The 25,308-nt window shown below is 36.0% G+C and overlaps 1 protein-coding gene across 1 annotated transcript; it reads right to left on the bottom strand.

Moving 5' to 3' along the window:
• Positions 1-496: 496 nt before the first annotated feature.
• Positions 497-25,308, bottom strand: CTDSPL2 (CTD small phosphatase like 2). The gene is made up of 13 exons (XM_009280393.2): positions 25,241-25,308; positions 24,745-24,953; positions 20,677-20,815; positions 18,380-18,529; positions 17,692-17,907; positions 16,528-16,606; positions 16,142-16,253; positions 15,158-15,244; positions 7,891-7,953; positions 7,716-7,795; positions 5,236-5,362; positions 4,251-4,346; positions 497-3,710 (listed from the first exon to the last, which is right to left on the bottom strand). The coding sequence occupies exons 2-13, from the start codon at positions 24,934-24,936 to the stop codon at positions 3,645-3,647; spliced, it is 1,407 nt and encodes a 468-aa protein (XP_009278668.1). The 5' UTR covers positions 24,937-24,953; positions 25,241-25,308; the 3' UTR covers positions 497-3,644.

Raw genomic sequence — 25,308 nt, 5'->3', positions numbered from 1 at the left:
TGCGCCAATCCAACCATCAGTACAACTGCCCTCAAACTCAGACATTGGGAAGAACTGCGTTTGGGGAGGGGGGACGATGCGCTACGAAAAGGACACTTGCTTCTTGCAGCAAGCGAAAGCAAACTGTTCCAACAGTTCTGCTGCCAGCGGCAGACTGACCCGGCACCGCTCCCGCCAGTGCTGCGTTCTGTTCCCCTTCAGCACAGCACTGACATACCTGATTATTTTTGGTAACGCATTTAAGTGCTTTGTTTAAAGAAGATATGTCTCCTTAGCATGCCTTTGCTTGATACCACTCTTGTTTTGGGAGATTTTTAATCAGGTCTTGAAACATTCAGGCTTTCTGATACATTTCAAAAGTAATGAAAAAATGTTTTCCTACACAGATGGGAAGTGAAATGAATCAAAGGTGGAAAGGAAGCCAATAATACCAAGGTGAACACTATTCTAGCTATATAGCAACTTAAGGAAAGAAAAAAAAGATTGAACATGTATTGCCAAAATACGTATGAAAGATGTTATTTTGCTGTCAGAACCAAGAATGCTCAAACCTAGAACAGAATACATATGGACATGTAAAATTAACACACGATTACCACTATCAAGCAAGAGACCACAAATGAAATCATTAAGAACTTTGGAAATAGGATGTTGTGTTTTCTAAAAATACATAAAATCAGAATAAATGATACAGCTACAAGATTAACTGCTTACGTTGCACAATTCTACATTCAAGACGCGAGTAATGCACATAGTTGAGACTCCCCCGGTTATCAGTGTCAATTTTGGTGTGCACAGTTTGATCCAGATTCATGTCAGAGAAAGAGTTAAGTCTCACCCTTGAGACGAAGACGGAAATAAAACCTGATGGATTATAACTTTGCTTCATGCAAAGACCATTTATGCCGGAAGTGTTTGCCATTTTTAGGAACTTATATTTTGAAGAAGGTAGACTCATTCTGCAAAGAAAGTTCAGAATGATAAATACCAGACTTGCAGCACATTAAAATATTAATATTTAATATGTTTACTAAGCAGTCTCTGTTATTTTTGTTGTGCATCTATGTAGAACTAAATCCCTCAATTTACATTTTGATTTCCCTCACTGATCTGATCGTCACAACACAGATACAGCTGTAAAGTGCAATGTATGCTTTGGTTTCTTTAACTAAAGAAAGCACTTTTAGAATGGTTTTAGCCAAAGATAGGACCCACGTGTTTAAGGACATTATTTGAACAGATGATCATCTCTTTTTACAGTCAGAGAAAAGCGATGAACTACTTAACAAAAATTGTTTCATTCTGGTAGACTAGTGAATTTTAAAGCAGTTCTATTATGTCAATTACTTGGAGAAATTTGGAAGAATTCCACACTAAACAAGGATTCACTGTTAAACTAATTAAAAATCTAAAATTTAGATTTACATTTAACGAACAACTAAAAAATAGTTGGCAAACCATGTAGCAATTCAAATACAAGCTGACCATTTTCAAAATCTATAAATATTTCCCAAACCATCTTATTGACATAAAAACAGGAAGGAACGGGGATGGTTACAGGGTTCACACGTCTGCGCAAAAGCATATATAAAGGTAATGTTATGTACATTTTATTTCAATAAAGACATAAGACAAACAGCGTAAAGATGCCCAGATGCCCTAAAGATAAATACATTTAAAAGATTCTCATTAAAATGAATCTGTAGTATTTCTTTCCTGCAAGCAAAATACCTTTCTTTAAATACAAAAAAAATCAGTATTCTGAATTGCAAATGTTTTCACTTTTTTGCAGAAAACCTGCCATGATGATTTTTTTTTTTTTTTTTTAATGAATAAGGATTTTCCACAAAACAGGCTTGCTCTACATGCTAATTTTTTTAAACAGTTCAGTGACACAATGTGCTAGCTACATACACAACAGATAATATAGTAAGAAAACACTCAACCTGATGAAAAGTTAAAATCTTCATTAATACACTGGAAAAAGTTGACATAACTCATGCCTTTTAAAATCAAAAATACAAAAATTAAATGTTTTCCTAAAAAGATTTTCCTTATTTTAAGGACTCATTTGAAAATGAAGCTGCATGTAATTTGTACAATAAAATTGTACAAGTAAACAGGTAATATACATAAAAAATTAATTGACATACTTCTCAATTATCAGTTGTCCACCTTTAATTTCCAATACTGTACTTTCTTAACAAGCATACAAAATATCAAACTTCTCTTTAGAAAAAGTGCCGTTCTGTGACATCTTTTACACAAAAACAGTCTGAGCCTATGGCGTGTTAATGCAGTCGAGAGGCAAAGCATCCTAACTTTTACAAATTATACCTTCCGTAAAAAGCCTCCTGAAAAGGAGATTACACACCATTATAAAAATATCAACCTCTTGTAGTAGCTGCATTAGAGAACCAAGGCTGAAAGACTATTTCCATATAGCATAGAAAACCACTATGATAGCAGACTGACTGCGTCGGTGGCGTGGGAGTGTACTGTACCACAGGATTATGCATAGTTACTGCCAGGTACCTTCGCTGTCACACAGAGTTTAAAACTGATTGTAACGCCGAGTGTCACAGAGGTACCATCAGCCCATGCCAAACATCTTAAAATACTGAGCCACTGTGCAGAACACTTCAATCTTGGAGGAAACAGAAGGCAGCAGTAATTGAATTGCATCAAACCTAACAGGTGACCAAACTAGTTCTCCTTTCAAGATCTGCATGCACAGCATAGTCTGAGGTATTCCTTGTCCATCAGTTGTTTGTGCCACTGCAAGATACTGTCTGTCCAGAGTACATGCCATCACAATGGTTTAAAATATTCTGAATATTAGTAATTCTTATGTTGTTCTTATCTAGCCAGTCTCTTGATTTTTGAAAAGATTTCAACTACAGTAGAATATTACAGAAAGAAAATATAAATGCAGGGTTTTTCTTTCTAAATGAAACTTACATGGACTAAAACTAGAGAATATTTTTAAACAAATATACAGTATGCAGGCAGACGAAGCAGGAAAACGGCCATCCAACTGTTTAATAAAAAACTAAGAAAATTTGGCTATTTCCAGAAAAACTATGAAGCGCCTCAACTAAAAGGAATGCATAATGAAATTCTAATCTAATACAGGTCAAAAATGTAAAAAGGTTATAAACCTTAACAGGAAAAATAAAACAACTTTTACTGGCCATTCCTGTTGAAATGAGAATCTTAAAAGTAACAGAAAAGTGGCTACAAACCCACTTAGAGCACCGAACAGAGAGAAAATAAGAGTCCATTTTCAATCTCTGTTATATCATAAAATCCTGTGTTTCTACAGGTCAAACTGCTGGTGGCAGAAACAGAATTCTTTATAAACTGCAGATGTCCTGTACATAAAAGATTTCATTGGAGTTGCACTAGTTCTAAAGACTTTTCTGTTCTAGCCTACCTACTGTGTTGTACTGTATTGTACTGAATGTATTCAATCTCAGATATATAAAGTCTCTTTCTGTAACCCTTGATTATTGTTGGGCACCAAAGATAAGAAAAGCAAGACGGGGTACAAAAATGCAAAATTTCAACAGTAATGGCAATGTTTTGTTTTAGTCCAAAAGGGTCCTGCATTTTCTCCCCCTTCAGTAATTAGACAAAAGGCTTTAATCTGGGGGTAGCAAGTCATGCAAGCGAAATCTGTCTCTGATGTGAGGTCGGACATCTTCGTTCTGCAGGGGGGGGAAAAGAAAAAAAGAGGTGCTGGTTTTAGGAGAATGAACACATCTATAAATCAGGTTTTAACAGGGTCGATTTTCTAACACCGGTATTTTAATGTAACAAAATACAAGCCATGAATATATGTAATTACAAGAGACTTACAGAAATAACTACATAACATTCACAACAATTTAGGCGTACTTTATTTGCATTTTAAGAATAAAGGCACACATCACAGCCAACAATAGGCATTATTTAATCTAAATGCCTACAGATTCTCAATTTCATTATAATCGATGTTACAATTCTCCATTTCTTGATTAAAAGCACAGTTAGAAATAATGACATTCTGTCTTTTACTATGTAAATAAGCCCTTATGCATACTTGAATTACCGCCCAGAGTGTCCTTTTCAAGAAGAGATATACATGACTTTTAGCAGTCTAAATCTCAGTGACTCAAAAAATCTTAAAATACGTGAAAATACTTAAAAGAGCTAACTAGCAGTTTTGGGCAGGGGGTGGGGAAGAGCCAAATAAAGGAAACACTTACCAGCTCTACAAGTTTCTCCAGAAATGGAATTAATTTTAGGAGTTCGTTGTCATTTTTATCCATGAACCAGCTTTCTATAGGAATTCCATTTTGAAGCTAAAGTTAAAAAAAAAAAAAAAAAAAAATTAGCACATGATTTATACTTAATTTATCTGAAAATATGACTTGTGAAATAGCATTTTGGGGAAAAATGTTTCCAAGCTAGAGTTTATTAATATGTATTTTTCCTCTGAAGTTTGTATTAAAATTCACTTCCAAAACATTTCCTTCCTTTGCATACATCATTACAAAAATTTCCACATCAAAGCTGAAATAGAACTAGCCCTAAAAGTTCTGCTGAACTGAAAAGCGTTGGTATTTTGAGAAAATTTTATGTTAAAGCACACATGGATACTAACTGTGTACTGGCTTTACGCAGTTTGCGCAAATGAGGCTAAGTCAAACAGGTTTTTGGTTTTTTGCTTCTTTAATGTAGGTGAGACATTAGAGATCACACTCCACTTCTTTATGTATATGATCGGACTAACTGGAATAGTTACATACCATACTTCTGGGAAAATCTAAATCACAGGGTATAACTTTATAACATTTAAGCATAAGCAATTTTCACAGCTGTGTGTCATTTCAACCAGCAAATTGTCCTTAATCATTTCACTAGCATTAAAAAACTAAAGCTACAATAGAGTCCAAGCAGCAGACTGAGCAGACTGGTGGTTTCTTTAGAAAAGCTGAATGAGAAACAAAACTGACTGGTTATACAGTCTGTTCGTTGAAGAAGTCACTTAGTTTGCACTCGATCAGCTCTTCACAAAGATAAGAGAAAAGCAAGCAAACCTGAGTGATTTGTTACAGTTTGTTTTGTAAACTTAAATACAAACTTAAGCACAAAACTTAAATAAGTTAAATCAAAATGTAGTGTTTCACTGTCTTCCTTCAGAAAGTTTTTTGCTGTATCTGCAAAGTTTGCTGACAGCAGCATCTTTACCTGATAAGCAAAGGCTTGCGGTGAATTGTCAATTATGATCGTTTTTGAAAGATCTCTACCAAGAATGTTTAAATCCTTTATGTAATTTCCTTGTACACAAACACAATGCTCACGGAAAAGTCGATGCCTGTGATTAAAGTAAAATACTAATTAATGAGACAAATTACAACATCTACATTGCATAGGGGAAAAGAAGAGTTAACTTTGCCAAATGTTATCCCATTTTTTTCTCTTCCTATCTACTTAGCTCCTTTTAAAGAATTGTTCCCTTTTTCCCATTCTCTTGTGAGCTTTTTACTGGTGAAATTACTAGTTAAGGTAATTTTCTATTAACCTAGTTCTGCAGGTGGTTGTTTGTATTGAAACAGAAAAGCTCAACTCAGATGTAACAAATATTTGTCAACAGGGTCTTGCTTTCTAACCATTGTTGCAGATGGATTGACAAAGGGACCCCAAATTCTCAAATGATTTTGCAAGGCCCCGAAATCAGAGATTAGCTCTGCACAGGAACCAATTTATTGTGTTTTATTATCCCTTTGTTCTGTTCCAACCATTACAGTACACGGCCTCCCTATGCCACTGCATGCTAGAACAAAAAGTATCGGAAGAAATGTTTTCTTTTTTATGTTACCTCTGTTCGCAATTAACCTATTTCAGTTAGAGCTTGAAAAAAGCCTCGAGGCCAAAACATTCCATCAATTTCTTCCTTTCCAATTAGTCTACTCCCTTTTAATTTATTACAGAAGAAATACGTAGTAAATGGGTGGATAGCTAAAAGGACTCAGATTAAAAAAAATACCAGGAATAAAACTGAAATTTCATGGAATACCAACGTAATTATAATTTAAAAATAAACTGTAAACTAGACAGATTTTGAGTTTTAGGCAGTCGTATTACAATGCAGCTTCTTTAAGGCTGCTTATATTTTTAAATGAAGTTTTTTAGAAGCTGTACATAGTGTGCCTAATTTCATAAAGGGGTTGAGTTCCTAATGTTGCTATGGAGGAAAATAAGCTGATGCCTCGTCAGCGAATGAATTTATATATAGATTCTGAGTCACACGTGTGGAGTGCCTGCCAAGTCTACCTTTAGGCTAATGTCAAAACTAATCATGCCTTGATGTCGGCTTTTCAGTGGCACATGAATCACAACTAAATTCATGCATCACATGAATCTTTCTGCAGGTTCTTAGAATACTGTTTGGCTGTATATTTTATTATCTTTTTCCTGTTCCTAACGCAGTTAAAACTGCAGTCCTGAATCATACGCGTTAGGTTCTTGGAGAAAGATTTTTAACGCTACGGATGCACACTTCAACTCATTTTCTGTAAGTGCAAGTATCTTACTTGTTCATACATGCCGTCTGGCTGTGTGATTCAGCTAGGCTCAGGTATTCCAATGATTGAGAGTCTCTGAAAGTCTAGTTTTGTTGCCTGTTCAAAACGCAGCGGCAATTAAGTTTACCAAAACCAAACTTGTGCGTGCCACATAAAAACAAGCAGTAAGATGACTGTTCCTGGATTAAAACTGGTGAACAGTTTATCTTTATGCTCGTAAGGAAAATGAGTTACGATGTGCCTAAACTGCCAAGTGAAAACAATGGGTGCAACCACTGTCTCAGTCCAAATGGTAATTTTATTATGCGTGTAAACAAAACCAAGTTTTCACTGAAGGACATTACAATGAAGGCATGCAGAGAAGTGCTTTGCCAGTGATCTCCCAGGTACAGAATTTATACCATTCTGACTATAATTAAGTAGAGCCGTTTACTTCCCTTACTTGGGATACCCTATGTAGGGTGAATCCCTGAGAAGACCCCTCTTTGGTTTCAACTTTCCCACGTAACAGGCCACCTTCCAGATGAGAAAAACAGAAAGAATCTCACCCAGCAGAAATTTCTTTATGCCTTAAGGAACTGTTCTTGAGAAATGCCAATCACTTCCAAACAAAGCTCAGTATTAAGAAAAGAAATGAAAAACCAAACCAACTCTAATACAAAACCCACAAACAAATTATTTTGTGATCGAAGAAGAAATAAAACCATGCCAATTGTAAAGGTAACTATGCAATTCATAATGTATAAATAATACATCAAGTTTGAATAGTTTAAAAGTAATTTAATACTCAGTTCATTTTCTGTATTCGTAATGTGTATTCCAAAGCAGCTCAAACACATTTTTGGTACCCAGGAGGTCATTTTCTGTGAGCAAGCCTAACACACTACAGAGAATGAATGGGTACGTTTTTTGGCCACAGAGGGCGATGTAAAGCTGCCTGGTTTATCTTTACCACCAAGGCAACAATCCAATCACTTGATTTCATTTTTCTCTCGCTCTTAGACCAGACAAAACCACAAAGAATCAGTTTAGTGAGACACATTGCAATAACAAACATGTCATGATCATTTTCTTCATCATATTTGTTAGGAAATAGTAGTTAGTTTGCTTACAACAGGTATGTTCACAATTTTTTATTTTTACCTGACCAGTTGCTTTTTAGGGTCTAGTATGTTCAATAACTTGTCTGCATATACCTTCTTAGAAGCAGTAAAAAGAATGATCTATGGATTAAAGGGGAAAAAGTAATTATTTTAGATAAAAGTATATGAATATAATTGAAAAATGAAATTCAAAGGTAATGTCTAATTTTTTTTACCTCATAAATCTGAGACATACGTTCCAGGAATTCTCGGAAGAATGGCCTTAACCGGACATAAACCTGAAGCAGAGATGGACTTTATTAAAGATTCAAAATACTTCAGCTGTCACCTGCACTACTAAGTATCAGTTTGTAAAGATTAGGTCAAAATGAGCGTTATGAATAAAGTAAACAGCAAATATTAACTTCCTACAGAATAACAACTCCATTAAAACAATATTAAATTAGCTTGCAGCCTAAGCAGCTATAAATGAAAGCATATGATGATAAAATTAGGCTTAATAATTTTACTGGAAAACTTGATGGAATTAGAAATTATTTCAATTAAAATATAAAAGTTGGAAAATCTCTAAAGAAAAAATGAAACTGGTTGCTTTGACTAAACATTCTGAATCAGCTTTCACCAGCTGGGCAGCATCAGTTCGATTACTAGATAATGTGTGCCAGCACATAAACTAAATAATCTTCTTAATCACCTTCTTCCACTAAGAATTACACATTGAATATGGGGGTGTCAAAAGTGATTAAAAAAAAAAAAAAAAAAAAAAAGAGCTTCAGCTGTTTCCAAATTTCCATAAATTCAAATTCCACCTGCACAGAACTGCACACATACATCAATTATTCCCTGTAAAAAACTGTAGACTCGCAAGAAGAGATACCAAGTTAGGAGACTTCTGCATCTCTCCCTGATTTAACTCAAAATACAAGACTTGGGCTCACGTGGAGGCATCTATATAAATCTGTAGCTTCAGGGCAATGGCCCAACACCACGGCAGATGTGAGGGCACATATCGAGCACTGTTCTATTCCTGTGGTACAACATTCCAATTTGTATTTGAATGATGGCCTGGTGTGGTGTTTGGCACAGATCGGACCTGACCTAAATGAACAGTGATGACACACGCTAAGGGGTGAAAATGACAGCCTTATGCTCTGCTTACCTTTCTTTTTGGTTCAGAGATTGCCCACATATAGAATTACAGTTTTGAGGAAAGAGTTACTAAAACATCCAGAAAGAGAAGGGAGTGTACTGAACTTCTTTTAATTTCAACCAAGGTAATTTCAGCTTTATCAATTTTTTAACAGCCAGTTATGTATAGGCTTAAATTTACCTTCAAATCACAGTAAATCTTCACAAAGCATTTGTATTACTTGAACTGAATTGTATCAAATTTATATGTGGACACAACCAAGTGACCAGAGGGGAAGAAAAAGGGAATAGTTTAAGTGAATACAAAATTTCGTATTGTTAGCACGTGCTGCAATAGATCTTAGTCCTTTAAAGGAAGCACATATTTCTAAACCAATGTGAATTTCATTATTTAGCTTAAAATTTGGTAAGGCTTTTATTTGTTTCTTTCTTAAAGTGTCAAAAGTTCTGACTTAAGTTTGCAGAGTGACCAGTTACTACAGTAACACTTAAGTTTTCATTCTTTCTCTACACTGGGAGCAATCATCAAAAGCAGACAATCTTACCACGTCTGGTAATAGGACCTCTACTTCTAGCATGCGAAGATACATTCGTTGACTATGCAGACAATGTCTACTTCCCTTCTCATTCTGGCAAACCCACATTTGGGGGCAGTAAAAAAGCGTCCCTCAAATCGGCTATCAAGAACAGTTTGGAGAGACCGCAGCCTGTGCTTGACAGGTTTCTGGGCTGCATTTAGCCAAGATAACTACTGAAAAGCCAACTTCCTAAATACAGTCGACATGCGTGTCTTCACACTACGTCTCCTGACGGCACTAAAATCTTTGTGAAAATGACACCTCATCTTGCCATAATAAGGTACCGAAGTTTTGCTCAAAGACTAGGTGACGTGTTTACCTTACCACAAGAACCAATGTAATGAATTAACTCAGAGCCTCCAGGTGACCAGACACTAAATAACATTCAAGTTGTCTGTGATTGTAAGTTCAGTGCAGATTGTTCACCGTGAAGGTTTGCTCTGTTTCTAGCAAGCACATAATGCAGCCAAGCAACCTCCCTAGTCGTAACCTAGAGTTTAAGGGAAGGTAAGTTTTTCTTTGCAAATGCCAAAAGGATTATTCTGTTTCTGTCATTTTTCCTGAGTACATATTTACTTTATTGCAACCAAAATCTTTGTCTTAAAAAGTAAGTCACAGAAAGGATATTAATGTTTTCACTGCACACAAGATAACAGTTGCTAATAACGGTAGGTAAAGAGGATGATACTTGGTTCTAAGGTTTCTTCAAGAGCTTGATTTCCAATTAACAAGCCTATTCTCTGTTACGGAAGAAACACATGTCATTTCAGAAACAGCCTCTTCAACATCTCTTCTACAAATTCCCCTGGCAACCAAAGCAGTAAGCTAAGGTATCTGTTGATATTTCAACTGCCGGTAATATAAATAAAATTTTTTTATATAATTTATTGTTCCTTTTAAATCTGGATTGAATTATATTGGTCACAATGGCCAGTTAAAAGAATTTTAAAAATCATTCAATTAAGTCAGAGAACAGTTATGGCTGCTTGGGTTCCTCACGTGTGCACACTCTTTCTGGTTCATTTTTCAGTTTGTTTAGCCTGTGGATAATTGCAGCATCTTTGTAACGTGTTCTAAATTTGATTACTGCCACGCAGTTCTAAGTGTGTATCTATCTTAATATCAGTCTTTCTCTAAGTAGTTCACATGTGAATGCAAACAAGAAATCCAGGGAAAATAATTTCTTTGTAGAGTATGTATTTCTAATCACGGCTCATACACACATATATAATTGAACAATGACATCGATGCCAGATTCACTGGTCTGTTCTTACTGGTTTGTGACACTCTGGCACAACATAAGGCAACCACATCATTACACCCAGCTACGACGAGCTAACACAGAACTCCGGGTAACCAAAGTAGAAGAATTAAGTAACCAAAGTAGAACAAAACGCATCCATCACTCTGATGAGTAGATCTAACGCGAAAGATGATTTTTGAACATAAAGCTAGAAGTCTAACAATAATTTTCACCATTTTTAATGACTGAAAGTTTGTCAACAGTTAAATGATATAATCTACTTCAAAGTGACTTATACTCATAAATGCAAAACATATATGAAAAGCCCCCTCAAAGTCTTTTGGTGGTTTTTTTTGTTTGTTGTTTTTGTTTTTTCCCCCCCCCCCCCCCAAATGATCATCACATCCTGTTATTTCAATGGGAACAAAATCTAAATGTGCAAAATCAAAATTGTCATTCAGTATCTTCCTTGTTCAAAATACATGGGACTTTAATTCTTCAAAGGAGGAATTGGAAGGAAACATTATTCCTTTCACGCAGTAAAAAAACCCCAACAAAAGACATGTGTTCCACTTGGCATCAAAATCTCTGAAATTACAATAATGATTTTCAATATACCTGTAACATATTGCTATACCCGATGATTTTACCATCATTTTACAAGGTGAAAACCAGAGACAGGTTAGTTAACTTGCCCATGTGAAGCTGCACTTACCCACTGCACTTCCAAGATGAGCGCTCTGCAGCATGGCAAGACCCCCTGTCCGGCCCAACTGTGTCCATGTACCCCACCTGACCTTGGGGCACGCCAGACACCAATACCAGGCTAACCTGACTGCTCCTAGCCTTCCCTGAAATAGCCTTGACACAGTCTGCTGCAAGGACAGATGGCACGTGCAGACAGCCTTAGTTCAGACTGCACGAGACACGATGCACGGAGCTGGGTCTCGCTCCAGGCCTGGCAGCTGGCTGGACTTGCCAGATAAACAAGTCCAACTCATTTCCGACTGGACCGTGTCTTCAGTGACTCAAGACGAAGACCATCTATCTCATAACCAGACAGAACTGCCTGAAGCGTAGCCGGCCATGGCTCTTCAAGGGGCAGAAGTGCAATTCTAGAGGTTCTACTGAACTAAAATTTAAGTCTTCCCAACCTAAGACCAGACTTCTTTGTGGATGCTGCCCAAGATACGCTAAAGCTTCCTGGCTTTCAGATCCAAAGCTTGATGGCTCTTCTGTTATTTCCGAGAGACAGAGTGGAGTTCATTAGAAGGGAGAGCCAGAATTCACAAGCATTGTTTGCCTCATTCCACTGCAGTAACAAAATAAAGCATCTAAGTTGTTGTTGGCGACAGTAAGATGGAATACATTTAACACTATATTCAATAATCTACAACTGACCGATGGAGTTCCAGAACATCTTTCAAGGATCACGAAGATCAAAGGGAATTATTCTGTGATAGATCAGTAAAGATGCATTTCAACTGAAGAACTGAGTGAAAACCTCTGCCTTTTGACTATGGCCTGCTAATGCACAGAAGGTGCCCACTGAGTGCAACAGAGGGTGAGACGATCTCATGTCTGGGACTTGAAGCCAGCAACAGAAACAAAACCTCTTTACCAAGAAAAAAGATAAATTTCTTCGTAAGATAAGCTGCTTATCTTATTATGTAAAGTAATACAAAGAGTACAAAGTCTAAAGTCTACAGTTGAAGAGCTGAACATTTATTTTTGCTTTCCAGTCAGATGTAAGATACCACTTAACAGATATGGTATTTAAGAAAACTTCAGTTTTGCAAAGACTGTATTTTTACTAAGTCCAAAACTTTAACACTGGCATAATTTAGAGATTTTTTTTCAACCAAGAAAACACAAACAAATTCATTGTCTCAAAAGCCTGACATAAGGAAGCCCAACTGTACCCATTTCACAGATTTTTTTTTTTATTTTTATTTTTTATTTTTAAACAGAAATCAGTAAGTGACTCATCCAAAGGTTTAAAAAAAACCTATATGTCAGTGCTGGAATCACATGGTAATTTTTAGGTTTGCAGAACACTGCTCTATACTCATACATTAACTAGTTCTTCTCTTCTGCATAACTCCGGGTAAGTTGTGAGAAATAACTTGCAAGCAAACAAGCCCATATTTTTAGAAACCTTTCTTTAAAAGCAGACCATCACTTGCAATCACTGAAACAAGCAACAACAGAGCTGAGTTCCTGGACGTGAAACTTGTGCTTGACTCACAGGCCAATGGAGTTTAGTTGTATTTTATATTAGACCTTCTAGAACCCAAGTCAATCTAATTCTTACTATTGTAGTATCCTACAATGGCCAGTTCTGGAGCATCTTTTCGAGAAGTGCCTGGTTTATGATCACACTATTACTGCAAGAGCACTGGCTTGATGCCTTCAGATGGGTAAGAAATTTGAAATGCTATGATCTCAGGCTCACATTTGCAGTATTAGTCAGACTTAATGTGAGAAAGGTAAGATGTTCAGTAGGAAAATGAACACTGAGCTAGGTTCTACTCTTTAAGAAACAATTCATAGATAATTGTCTAAGGAAAACCTACATAAAAGTGGTACATATTCTGATGTTAATGGAAAATATCTTCAGAAATGTCTCACATCTAGCATTGTTTTCAGTGGGTTATATTATGCAATGCTCTATATATAGTAACTTGCTAACTTCCACTTTGCTCAGACAGCTTAGTGTCTGCTTCTCTGTTGCCAGCTGAAATGACTTTCAAAATGAAATATGGAGATGTGAAATTAATACAGGACTATACCAGAGGTGATGGTCAAATTGATAAGCAAAAAAATACATTTTAAACACTGATAGCTAATCGTTGTCTAAAAACGCTAAGAAGGCTTTGAAATACCAACAAACTTGTTTTCAACTTTTATCACAGGAGAAGATTATTTTTTGCATATTATACCCTAGTTAAACATGAACTTAACTGTATCCTTAAAATCTCTGTCTTGCTTATTACCTGTTACTTAGTAAGAGGTGACTGTTTTGTCAGTGTCTAGTGTGATGTAAAACCAGCAAAACAGAATATAGTGATCAGGAGAGTGTGCTCAAAGACAGTGGCCGACTTTCTCAAGGCTATAAGAAGCTATTATTCCTTGGCAAATCCAGGCTAGACTCTAGAGAGAGCTAAGAGAAAACTTATCCAGGACCCACATAGTAACCATACTGTGTCAAGGGCTACAGAGCCTTGTGTACAATGCCGTTAAATAAAGCTTTAGAAATATTGTAAGTCACTCTTTCCATTGACTTCGATTTCCTAAAGGCAAAATCCCAGTTAGATCTCGGCATAAACATACAACCACTAGAAGGACCACAGTTATAGACAGAAAATACTCAAATCATACTGAGATCTCTTAAGAGAAGGAAGGAGAAAAACCCGAAGCTTTAGTCTCCCTGATTCCGTTAGCAGTGGCAAGAACCTGCAAAGAACTAATTCTAAGGCTCATTCCAACTTCAGCCTGGAGGAAATTGTGCGTGGCCGTCACCAAATAAGAGATAAGATAAACCCACGTTTAAAAATTATTTCAGCTTTTCAGATTCCAAGGGTTTTCATATGAAACAGCGAAGAAAAACATTTTTAAAATCAGGAAAAATACCTGGACAAGTGTCCTTTTAAGGTGCCTGATGACTGGCTCATTCTCCAAAGATACTACAGTGGGGTCCAATATCGTGCGAACTACATGGTGGGGAAGCTGTTGCTACTCCCAGGTACATCACACAAAAGGACCTGAGAACAACAGCCTGGGTCAGTGCAGCATCTTTGGTAGTTGCTGGAAGAGAGTTCCTCCTTCCCATGCTTGTTCCTCTACAGTATGTCAATGTAAAACACACACAACTAACAATACCTCCTAAAAGCAGAACAAAAACCTAAATCTAGCAGTCTCCACAAGACAATAAAAAAATCACTCCAGAACCCAGCACGCTCTCTCTGGGAATAAAGAGATAGAACTGGCACTGGCAAAGTCTACAGCAAGACTAACGACCGGGACAGAAGCTAGTTAATGTCAGGCTCTAAAGATGTCTTCTATATAGAAAGAAACGCTCGAGCAATGCGGATTGGTTTTCCCTACCAAGGGAAGAAAGTTAACAGTCCGTGAGAAGCTGTACCTGGGAAATGATACTGGCTAAACTTTCAGTGTTCCTGCCTCCACCTGCTGGCAAGGAGAAACGCTGCTGCTGAAGATTGCTGCCGCTGCAAAGATCATTCACACGCTCTTAGCAATGAATGTTTAAAACTGGAATCAGTGACCGGCATTACCACGTTGTGGCGGCAATAAACAGTGCTCCACAGTATTTCTAATACAGGATAATCCACCTCGGAAAATCTGACACCTGCAGTTTATAGCCCAGACAGTTGTTAAATGCCAGACAGTTACTTATCTCTCTTTAAACAAGACGATAACAAATACACACAGCAAGAATTCATATGTTAAACAAGATAAAAAGGTATATATTTTTCTATGCACACTAATTACCTGGTAAATGACATCTTGAAAAAGAACTGGAAAAGTGAGTGCAGCATCTTCTAATTCGTTTAGACTACAGTGCACTAATGTTTCATCCTATTAAAAAAATAAAAGATGGTATAAAAGAAAGAAAAGAATGTGAAAAGAATGCTGAAAACAGAAGGTGTTTTCTGGATTTTTAGGCTCATTTTAAGGTAGGTTTATTTAGTCTGGAAAATTTATTTTTGTGCAACTGCTGTCAAGATTGAAGAAGAATTCTTAGAATGAATGATACATTTCATTATTCTTGCAGTTTTTGAAAAAAATCACTTAGAATTGTATGCTAGGGGCATAATTATAAGAAGATATTTTCATTTTGTAGGCTATCCTGTCATTCAGTTCAAATCTGCATCTGTCAGTTTGAATAATCTATCCATTCACACAACCGCTAGAGGACATTCCAACTGATACTGTTCATGATAAAATAATGTTCCTGACATCATTAACAGGGTCTGAAACAACTTTCAAAACAGAGAGACTAAAAGAAATTATTATGAAGACAAATATATTTTCTATGAATATTTTTAAAAGTGGATTTGTGCCCTCTAAGAATAAGAATGTTGTAAGAATTAAAAGATTCATTCTTGATCAATCTTGATGCAAGACATATGAAGCTGAATTTTCTTATTTATTTCCACAATGGATTTAGGAAAGCTTTATGGGGACAGATAACTCTTTGTTTGAGATGATAAAAATTGTAATGCCTTTTTTTTTTAAGCAGGATCTATTCAACAAATTCAACTGTATTGCTGCATTCAACAAATACAGCAAGCATTCTATACTTGCCACTATTATTTTTTTTAAATGCAGAAAATAACTAAAAATACTAAAAATTGTGTAACATTCAACAAGGCCTTTTTGTTTAAAGCAAACATTACTAATTTCAGCAACAAACAAAATAAATGAAATGCTACATACCCCCTGCTTTTGGTATGTGTTTATAAAGATATTTACCAAGTCTAGAACTAATGAGAATTCTGGTGTGCTTCTTGTTTTCAGTGGAAGAGCTGGCTTCCTGTTAAGTTGTTCTTCTGTTAGCGGTGGAACATGTTTGATGAAATAATATCTGAAAAGAATACAGATTTTGCTGTAGAAATGTACATACATTATTTAATTGATAATGTTGTAGCCCAACTTAATATTTAAAATATTTAAGGCTGCACAAGAAATAAATATTTTAAACCGAAAAAAACCCTGCACCAATAAACACTTATTTTTTAAGTTAAGAGCTTTTGGAATCATTACCATAATATAAAAATGTTCCAGCTAAAAAAACCCTGTCTTAATCCAATACCCAAAACGATCAATTTAATATTTTCAGTACAAACATTAGCACTTACGGATCAAAGACTTCCCAGTCTTCTTCATAGGTGGCTTCTGCATGAGCTGATGAGTAGCCACTGTCTGGAGATACTGGTGCTAAAATTCAACGAAAATGACCAAAACAAAAAAATAAAACAAAAAACCACAAGAGCTAGTCTTATTAGTGCAGTTTTTAAAAGTGAAAATTTGCACCTGATACACGAGTGCCTCAAACAACAGTGAAAAAAGTCTCCCTTCAGCCCCACCCTCTCAGTCCCCGTGTTTCCTCTGAAATAGCCTGCACAGCTCCTCAGGAAACTACCCGAGAGCTTGATGTCACGTCATGCGACGGAACTTCACGACCTGGCCAAACTGGCGGTGCCCGTATGACACAGCAAGGCATCCGTACAACCTCTGATGATGTGAACTACCTGCATGCGCATTCCAGCCTAAGAAGCTAGCACAACTCTTCCAGTCTGCAGCTCACTCTCGCCTCATGTCTGAGGGGCCCTTCTGAAACAAGGCAACCGACCAGCTCAGAAGGTCTGGAGCGGACCTGTGGATCACACATCAGCCCCTCTACTCAGAGGTTAAATTTACTTCCTTGAAAGGAGTCCTCAAAAACCTCAGTACTACTTAACTACCAATGTTTTGAGGGTCTAGGAAGGATTTAGATAACTGTTAAGAATTTGATGCTGGCTGTCCACAAAGAGGAGAAGCTGAATTTTATGGATACAAATTTTTGTCAAAAAGATGTATGATGAGTCTTTTGAAGAAAATGTGGAAAATTAACGTCGGATCTATATGTTTCTCATTCACCTCACCACGTTGTTCTAATATAAGATATCAAAATGTTGCAAATTTCTCTTTCATGATCAGCAAGTCTAGGGTGTGCATTTTTAATTGGGGGGGAGGGTTCAATATTAATAAAAATGCCTTTCTTCTGGGATCTTTGTTTTCATTTGAAGAAATGTTATGAGGTCAACTGAGTTATACCGAGAATAGATGAGACTTGCCAAAACTGTCTTTAGTGCATAAGAGATTTGTCTATTAAACATAAAAATCAATATTAATACTGTTTACATGCCGTAAGCCAATGTGAAATATTAATTTATACAAAATGCAGGTGCTAGGATTTCCCTAAGAGTACAAATTACACACAGCTTCAACATTTGAGTCCAAGGCAAGCACACATTTTTTACCTGTAAGTGGTGGCAGGTCACGGTCATTTGTCTCCTCCACTTCTTCTAAACCGTTGTTGACAGTAGATCTGACCTGCACTGCTTGGCTAGTATAAGCTGCTCCATTGGTTGATGTTGCAGTACTTGTAGTAATCTCATCTACCTGTTCCATATCAAGCTGTTTGACTATTTCTTCAGCTTCAACAGCTTGTCCTGGAGAATCTGATCCTGATGTTCCTGAATTAAGATTTCAGTACAGTCACAGTCATTATTTTTAAGCTGAGTTACCTATCAGAATACTGACAGTCATTATTAACCACACAAAAAAAAGTTTCAGACTAACTGAAGATAGCTGCATTTGATTCACGTTACAAAAATAAGAACCAAAATTAAGACCATGACAAATGCCTTTTATGTTTGGGACAAGGAAGTAAATACCAGTATTTTTTTCTTCTTTTTAAAATAAAAAGTACACCGCTAGATACTTACACCTATGAAAGAAATGTTCTAATGCATATAAATTTATTGCTTCTTCTATTAATGATCAACCCTTCTAAGAATTAAGGAGCCCTTTATCTGGTAGTAGTAACTCTTGGTCTGTAAATCAGAATGAAAAGTGTACTGCCGCTCAAAACAGCTTTTTCTTTAAAAAAAAAAAAAATCTATCATTCTTAGCTTTAATACTATTGGCTTTTTAAATAATACTCACCATTTTTATTTGCTGGTGAAAAAAAATTGAAGACAGGAGAAAATATCGTTCCCAGTAATGTAGTTCGTGGGGGACTGCCAGTGGCAGGATTATCTTCTAATTTTCCATTTTGCTTTACATGTTGGTTTGTCATTTCGTAACTTCCAGCTTCTGTAAAAGAAAAGTTATGAAGTATAATACCATGCTTCTGTTTTTCACAGTTACATCCTCTCTTCTATTGTTATTTTCAATATAGGAAAGATCCCTCTTGCTCATGGTTCAACTTGGTCGACAAAAAAATTTGCTTAAGTATTTAATTAAAAAAAAAAAGAGCTAGCAATTTAGTATCAACATAAAACCAAAATGCCAATTTTCAACACCATCTTAAGTTTAACACTACAAATTAGGAAGCACTCATTGTTTATATAAAGTATGCTATAGATTAACAAATAATAGAAATTTAAATCCTTCAAATAGGCTTGATGATGGAAGACAGACTTTAAGATGCTGTGCACCTTTCACAACAAATAGATGTCAGTATCAGTGGAACTCCACTAGATGGAAACAAGAGAAAGTGTCAGTGGAACTCCAAAGGCTGAACCTCCAAACTTCACAAGATCAAGTCCATAATTTATTATTCTCCACATATATACACACACACCTATATGCATAAATTCAATTATGAAGTTAAATAATTTTTAGTTGTTATCACAGATAACAAAGGACATAGAATTAAATAAATCTTCGCATTACAAAACGTAACTCGTAACAATTAAGGTTTTCTATAAATGTGCATGTACAGTAAAGTACATCCTAGAACTAAAAATTGCCATCTCATGGCTGAGATCCAAGACACAGTTCTGAGACTGAAATGAAAGAGAAGTTATTTACTTCACAGTAACAAGTCTTTGAGATGTCTGTCCATATGGAAGTAAGCAAATGTATTTTGTGCACATGAGCTGAGAACCTTTTTGTCAGCTGAGCCTGATGGAGCTGCACAAGTACTTCACACTTCCTATCGTTTCTATATAAAACGTAGGGTGTGCCAGCTGCAACTCAGTGCCTTCACTAATACGGAATATTTTAACTAAGAACTTCGTATCGCTCTAACAGTAACATGGGCTCAGTGTGCTCTACGTGCGTACCTCAGAACACACTTGATTTAAGTCAACAGTTGCTCTTTCACCTTGAGCACTGTCTGCATGCATCACACTAAGTGGGTACATATCCGTTATCTCTCCAGGAGGCAAAAATCTTAATTAACAGTAGCAAATACTGGAAAAAGGGATTTCTCCTAAAGCCATGTTGTCAGATGTCTGTGTAACAACCGAACAGGAAATTCTTTCACATTGTAACCCTTCCATCACTGAAGTCACTTATTTGGAGCTTTATCCTCTGCTTAGCTACCGATTTTGCAAACCTAGTTGGACTATGAAATCTTTGAGACCTCCGCCTTGCTGACAAACTTGGCAGAAACCAGACAATGGATTCTCAAGTTACTGGGGGAATGGAGAATGAAGGAACACTGACAGGCAGCACAATCACATTAAGTCTTGTTTCCTTAGAAAAGAAGTCTAAAAAAATTTTTTTTGAAGTCATATTTGGAACCATAGCTGATACTTTAAATGGCATTGACCACTTTATCACATCATTATTAGAGATATTAAAAAAAAAAAATTTTCACAGGGAACAGGGTTGTGGAATCTCCATCCTTAGAGATATTCAAAACTTGACTGGACGAGGCTTTGAACAGCCCGATCTAACTCCAAAGCCAGATCTCACTTCAAGCTGGATCAACATTGCTGTGAGGGGAGCAGGGGGACTGGCCCAGGTGACCTTTAGAGGTCCCTTCTGATCTAAATTTTCCTATGATTCTATGACAGAAACCCGTCTATGTGTTTGACAAGTGCTTTCAATATCTAAAAGACACCTGGTTACTTCCACAAAGGTCAGGAGTTGGGAAGTCATATTTCACTTTTTTTGTGAGAAAATGGGAGAAGAGCTAAATCAAATAATTATAATTGGCTTTTTAGAATAATAATTAAAAAGTTAAATTAGTTCCAAAATAGCTGGTCATGATCACATATCCGAATTGTTCTTACAAAGATACAACGGATGTGTCTGAGAAGTAACGTAACTGTTGCTTACAGTCTTAGAAATCTTATTTTGCTACTATTAGCTCAGCCTTGTTCTCACTGAGGTCAGTCACAAACCCCTTAACCTCCACCACTGAAGAAATGTCCTACATTAGTTAACAGCTGTAAGACTACTGAATCACCACTCAACTGCAACAACATATGATTAGAATATTTACAAACCTCCATTCATTTGACTTTTCCGTCGTACTCGAGAGATCTGTTTATTAGGCTTTTCTCCTGTTTGAGGTGTGGATGTAATCAAGTTGTTATCTATATCCCGTTCAATTCTACTTCTTTTTGCAGGATTTTCTCTTTCTTCCTTAAAATAGAAAAGGGGGGGAAAAAAGAAACATGCTGAATAGTGCCTCTTTTCTCCACTGAATACTACCAGAAAATGTTAGCTGTTAGAGAAAGTTTCACAAAAGATCCATTTTTTGTTCCACTTCCAGATGCAGAATATCCAACATATATCTGGCCAGCTGGAATTTTAAACTCATTTAAACCAACACAACTCAAGGTAAACAGCAAAGTATTGGGAAAGAAAACTGTACTTGGAACTTCTATAGTAGAAAAACTGTCTTTAAGTACTATTTCACGGGATAGCCAATTTATAAAATATTTAAGTGCTATGGAGTTCGGGAAATGTAGAGACAAGGCAACTAAAATTATCTGAAACTTGATTTCTCTGCCTGTTAAATATACAGGAAGTAAACGGCACAACAATATCCGGTATGAAATTCTCCACCGTGCTCCCTACATAAAGGGGCTTGCTAAATTGCATACAAGTATATAACTTGCTGCTATTCAATCCAGATCAGGTAGTACATGGCAAAACTTAGCTGTTCAAAACGTCGTAAGCAAGGGTTGTGACCCAATGACTCTTCTTACCTTTAAGTAACTGACTGTTCTTCCCTGTGGCACTTACATGAATAATACAGAACCAAACATTTTTGCATATTTTCTGTGCATGAGTATATGTGTAGGCACACATGTTTAAGACAGGTTTCTTCCCCTTTTTCCCCAAAGCACCTACTACAACTTAACAAAATGGCAATCTTAAATCTAAAGCACGACCATACAGAGTACACTGAAATGTAAGGTGTGAGACAATGCAAAATAAATTGAATTAAATATCAAAATAAATAACAAGGCCACAGACCATATCAAAGTTAATTAAAATTTCAATTTTAGAATTACAATATTACCTTTCTGGAGCAGCAGTTTCACATCTTTAAAAAAGAAAAGAAAAACGATTTGCGTGCTCCAAAAAAAAAAGTAAATAGATCTTTTAGAAAAATTAATCTAAAGCCCACGCTAACAGTACAGTAGCTAAAAGAAATACTAACAAACATGGAAATGTATTGACATCCATATCAGAAGACAAGTGAACACCACTGATCCCAAAAGCTTCCTACTGGCAATATCCTTGACCAACAACCTTGGTGAGAACAATGTAATTACTACCACTTAGAATTAATAATATTGTATATACCATAAATCCATATAATGAGAGAAAAAGGATGGCTCACTGAACTGATAAAAGAACAGTAAGGCATCTCATCTTCTAGGTCATTTGTTCAAATGTTCAACACCAGGGAAAAAAAATGAGAGAAATTAATTAACTTCTAAAAGCTACCATTGGCCTTCATAAAATGAGTTGTGCTCTCGTTCTGCTTTATGGAAAACAAGTGTAGAAACATTACAAAAAATTACAGTGGAAACAGGAAATCTGGCTGATGGTATCAGGAGAGGCACAAAGAATTCACTAGATCTGGAGATCCCTTTCATCCTCCAGAAGAGGAGCTATCATGCTGTCGTGGGAAAGCTCACACTGCTGTGGCCATGTTGTACTAGCTAACAGAATTCAAAGGTGAAATTAGATAGAATGTTATTGTGCTACTTGGTTTATACACTGAAAATTTTATTGCACAGATACAGAATTAAATATACCTATTATATGTATTTATATAACAATCTATTTGAATTCTATGATCTATTGAATTCAATATAACCTATTATTATCAATAATTGTGCCATAAGGAACATGGCAATGTCACACCGACGTAAACATTTTGCTTCTAGGTTGTTTTCAGAAACCGTGTATGTATTAAGGAATGGCCTAAACTGGTAATGACAACACATTCGGAGTCAATGCAGTTTCTGACAGTGCTAGAACCCCCCAAATCGAACAAGTTTAGAGGAACTTGCAACAGTAAGTCTTACAGTATTTCCAATGTTAACATTTAAAAATTTTAATAGTACTTCCTGTACGCATACATGTATCAGTTTTTCTGGTAAATCAGATTTGTCATTTTGTAAATGACAAATACTGTTGTGCGCTCCATACTACTGCTGACTTGCATGGGGGCCGCGAGTTAGCAAAAGACCTCAAGATCAGACCTATCGCCATCCACATTCGAAGAGCCACATTTTAGTCTCTGGTTTCTCTAACTAAATAGCTGGAAGTTTTTTTCAGGTTTTGTTTGTTTAAGGAGTATTTCTAATAAGACCTCTTTACGATACCAGATAAATGGCCTATGACTATGACTGAAATTGTCAAGATATACTTGTTATGAAGACATTATTGCTATAAATCCATATAACCTCAGTGGCGATTTAGATTTTCGCATACCCATAAACGAACTACTATGCAAGTTGTACACATACACTCAAAGAGTTGTAACGTTTCCATGGCAGCCACAAGACTACTTTGTTAAGTCATTAGCGCTTTGGAAGATAGCCCAGCAGTATCAATATCATGCCATGCTAATGCCACTGGAACCACTCCAAGTCCTGCTACAGGCACAGGAGAGGACATGAAAGGAAACGGAGAAAAATGTGGACATTTTATATTAAAAAACCTGTCAAGAAAAAGAAGAATGAAATGTAATCCAAAGATTTGGGAGAGGAAGAGAAGAGGGGAAGAGAAAGTTAACAAGACCTTAAAGAGACAAAGGAAAGGAAAACCAGACATATTTCCCTTATCTTAAAATTCCAATGTAAAATGTTTTGCTTAGATTTCAGTGTTTTGTTGCAGTGGTTTTGCAGCCAAAATGCTGCACTACTGAGCTACAATATAGATGCTGAATGTAAAAAGATTAATTGTCCTGGTTTAATGAAAAACAAAATGTAAGCGGATTTAACCATTTATTTTTACTGAAACATTTCTTTGTCGGTACCTCAATGTTTCTATGATAGGTAATTAACACATGCCATAAAACATTAAATTTCACTATGTTTTTGACAATTTAAGAATATACAGTTACTTTAATTAGAATTATTTCAACTTCAGCTTGTTACAAAATTATCATTTCAACACTTAGTTCAAAACCCAGAAAATACTTCCGAATTTATATCATATTTTCATTTATCATATAGTTAATCTGGGATACATTTTAATTTAGTTATGACTTCTTGGCTACTCTTCTTTAAAGTTTACAGCTACGTTAATGTCAATATCTGGACTGTTGGGGCTGAATGAAGTTTGTTTTTTTTTTTAACTGGCCTCCCTTTACAGAAAAAACCCACAGGTTTTTGAAGCAATTGCACGGTTACATTCAGCCTATCAAAGTAATATATATATAATTGACCCTCAAAACATACATGCAACAGGTTTTAACATGTGAAGATTAGTAAAGTTTAGAATTCTGCCTGGATCAAGACAGATGAGATTTAGTGGTTTAGCCCTGACAATGTTTGAATTTGATCCACTAAGCGGGGGCAGTGTTCACTGCAATAATACACCAAGTACTCGTACCAATTTCATGATGGTTGAATTTGAGAGGTTTGACCTTTATTGATTGATGGGACTCCTAAACAATTTTGAATAAAAATGCTAAAAATATTCAGCAAATTTATGTTTACAGACTTGCTTGTCTTAGTTGCCAGTACTGATAATTTCCAAATTCAAGGAATCCTTAAAATGGAAATTAAAAATCTACTGAATTTATTAGTCAACATTTTCACAAAGAAATACCTAGGTCATAAATCCTGTGATTTATTGGATTGTCTTAAATATGCCTACAACTGACTCCTGTAGGGTTTGAGAGTCTGCTTTTTTTTTTTTTAAATATCTGTTACCTGACACAACTATCGCAGGTACTTCTTGTCTTCCAATTCTTTACAAAAATGTTTTGCTTCCACCACATTACACATGTTTATTCATTCTTAATAGAAATGGTTTTAAATCAAATTTAACTGAATATGACCCAATTAAAAAACAAAAGAAGAAACCCACTGATGGTGTACCTTGGGTGTGCTTCCTTTAATAAACTTTTTGATTGAAGACAACAAGCCAGTTTCATTTTTCTGTGGTTTTCCTCCGCCAACAGGTAAGCTCTCTTCCACCTCCGAATGTTTCCTCTTTGCCCTCAAAGCACGTTGTGTGCGAATTTGATTCGACTGCTGAGAAGCTTTCCGCGTTCTCAGCCTCATTTTCATGTGTACCACATGTAAAGCTATAAAAGGAAAAAACAAGAATACTTAGTCATTGAAGAAATGTTTTAAGCTTCAGATCATGAATTCAAAAAAATTATATGAGACTCTCAGTGTTCTGATGCACTGAGCTTTTACATCCATATATATATGGCTTAATTTATATCAAATAGAAGAGCTATTTAAGCTAAAGCATAACACTGGCATAAGAACAGATGAATATAATCTGGCCATGGATACATCTAACCATTAGTTCAATGAGGTTTTTGCATAACCCTCCAATCTGAGTAGTAGGAACAAAAAAATCTACCTGCTTTTAAGATGAAAAGGATTGTATGGTGCCTGGTGTCTTCAGCATCAAATGACTAGACTCAATGA

The sequence above is a fragment of the Aptenodytes forsteri genome, unplaced genomic scaffold (assembly GCF_000699145.1).
Source record: "Aptenodytes forsteri isolate BGI_AS27 unplaced genomic scaffold, ASM69914v1 Scaffold83, whole genome shotgun sequence".
Taxonomy (NCBI): domain Eukaryota; kingdom Metazoa; phylum Chordata; class Aves; order Sphenisciformes; family Spheniscidae; genus Aptenodytes; species Aptenodytes forsteri.
This window is presented reverse-complemented; position numbering and strand designations above follow the sequence as displayed.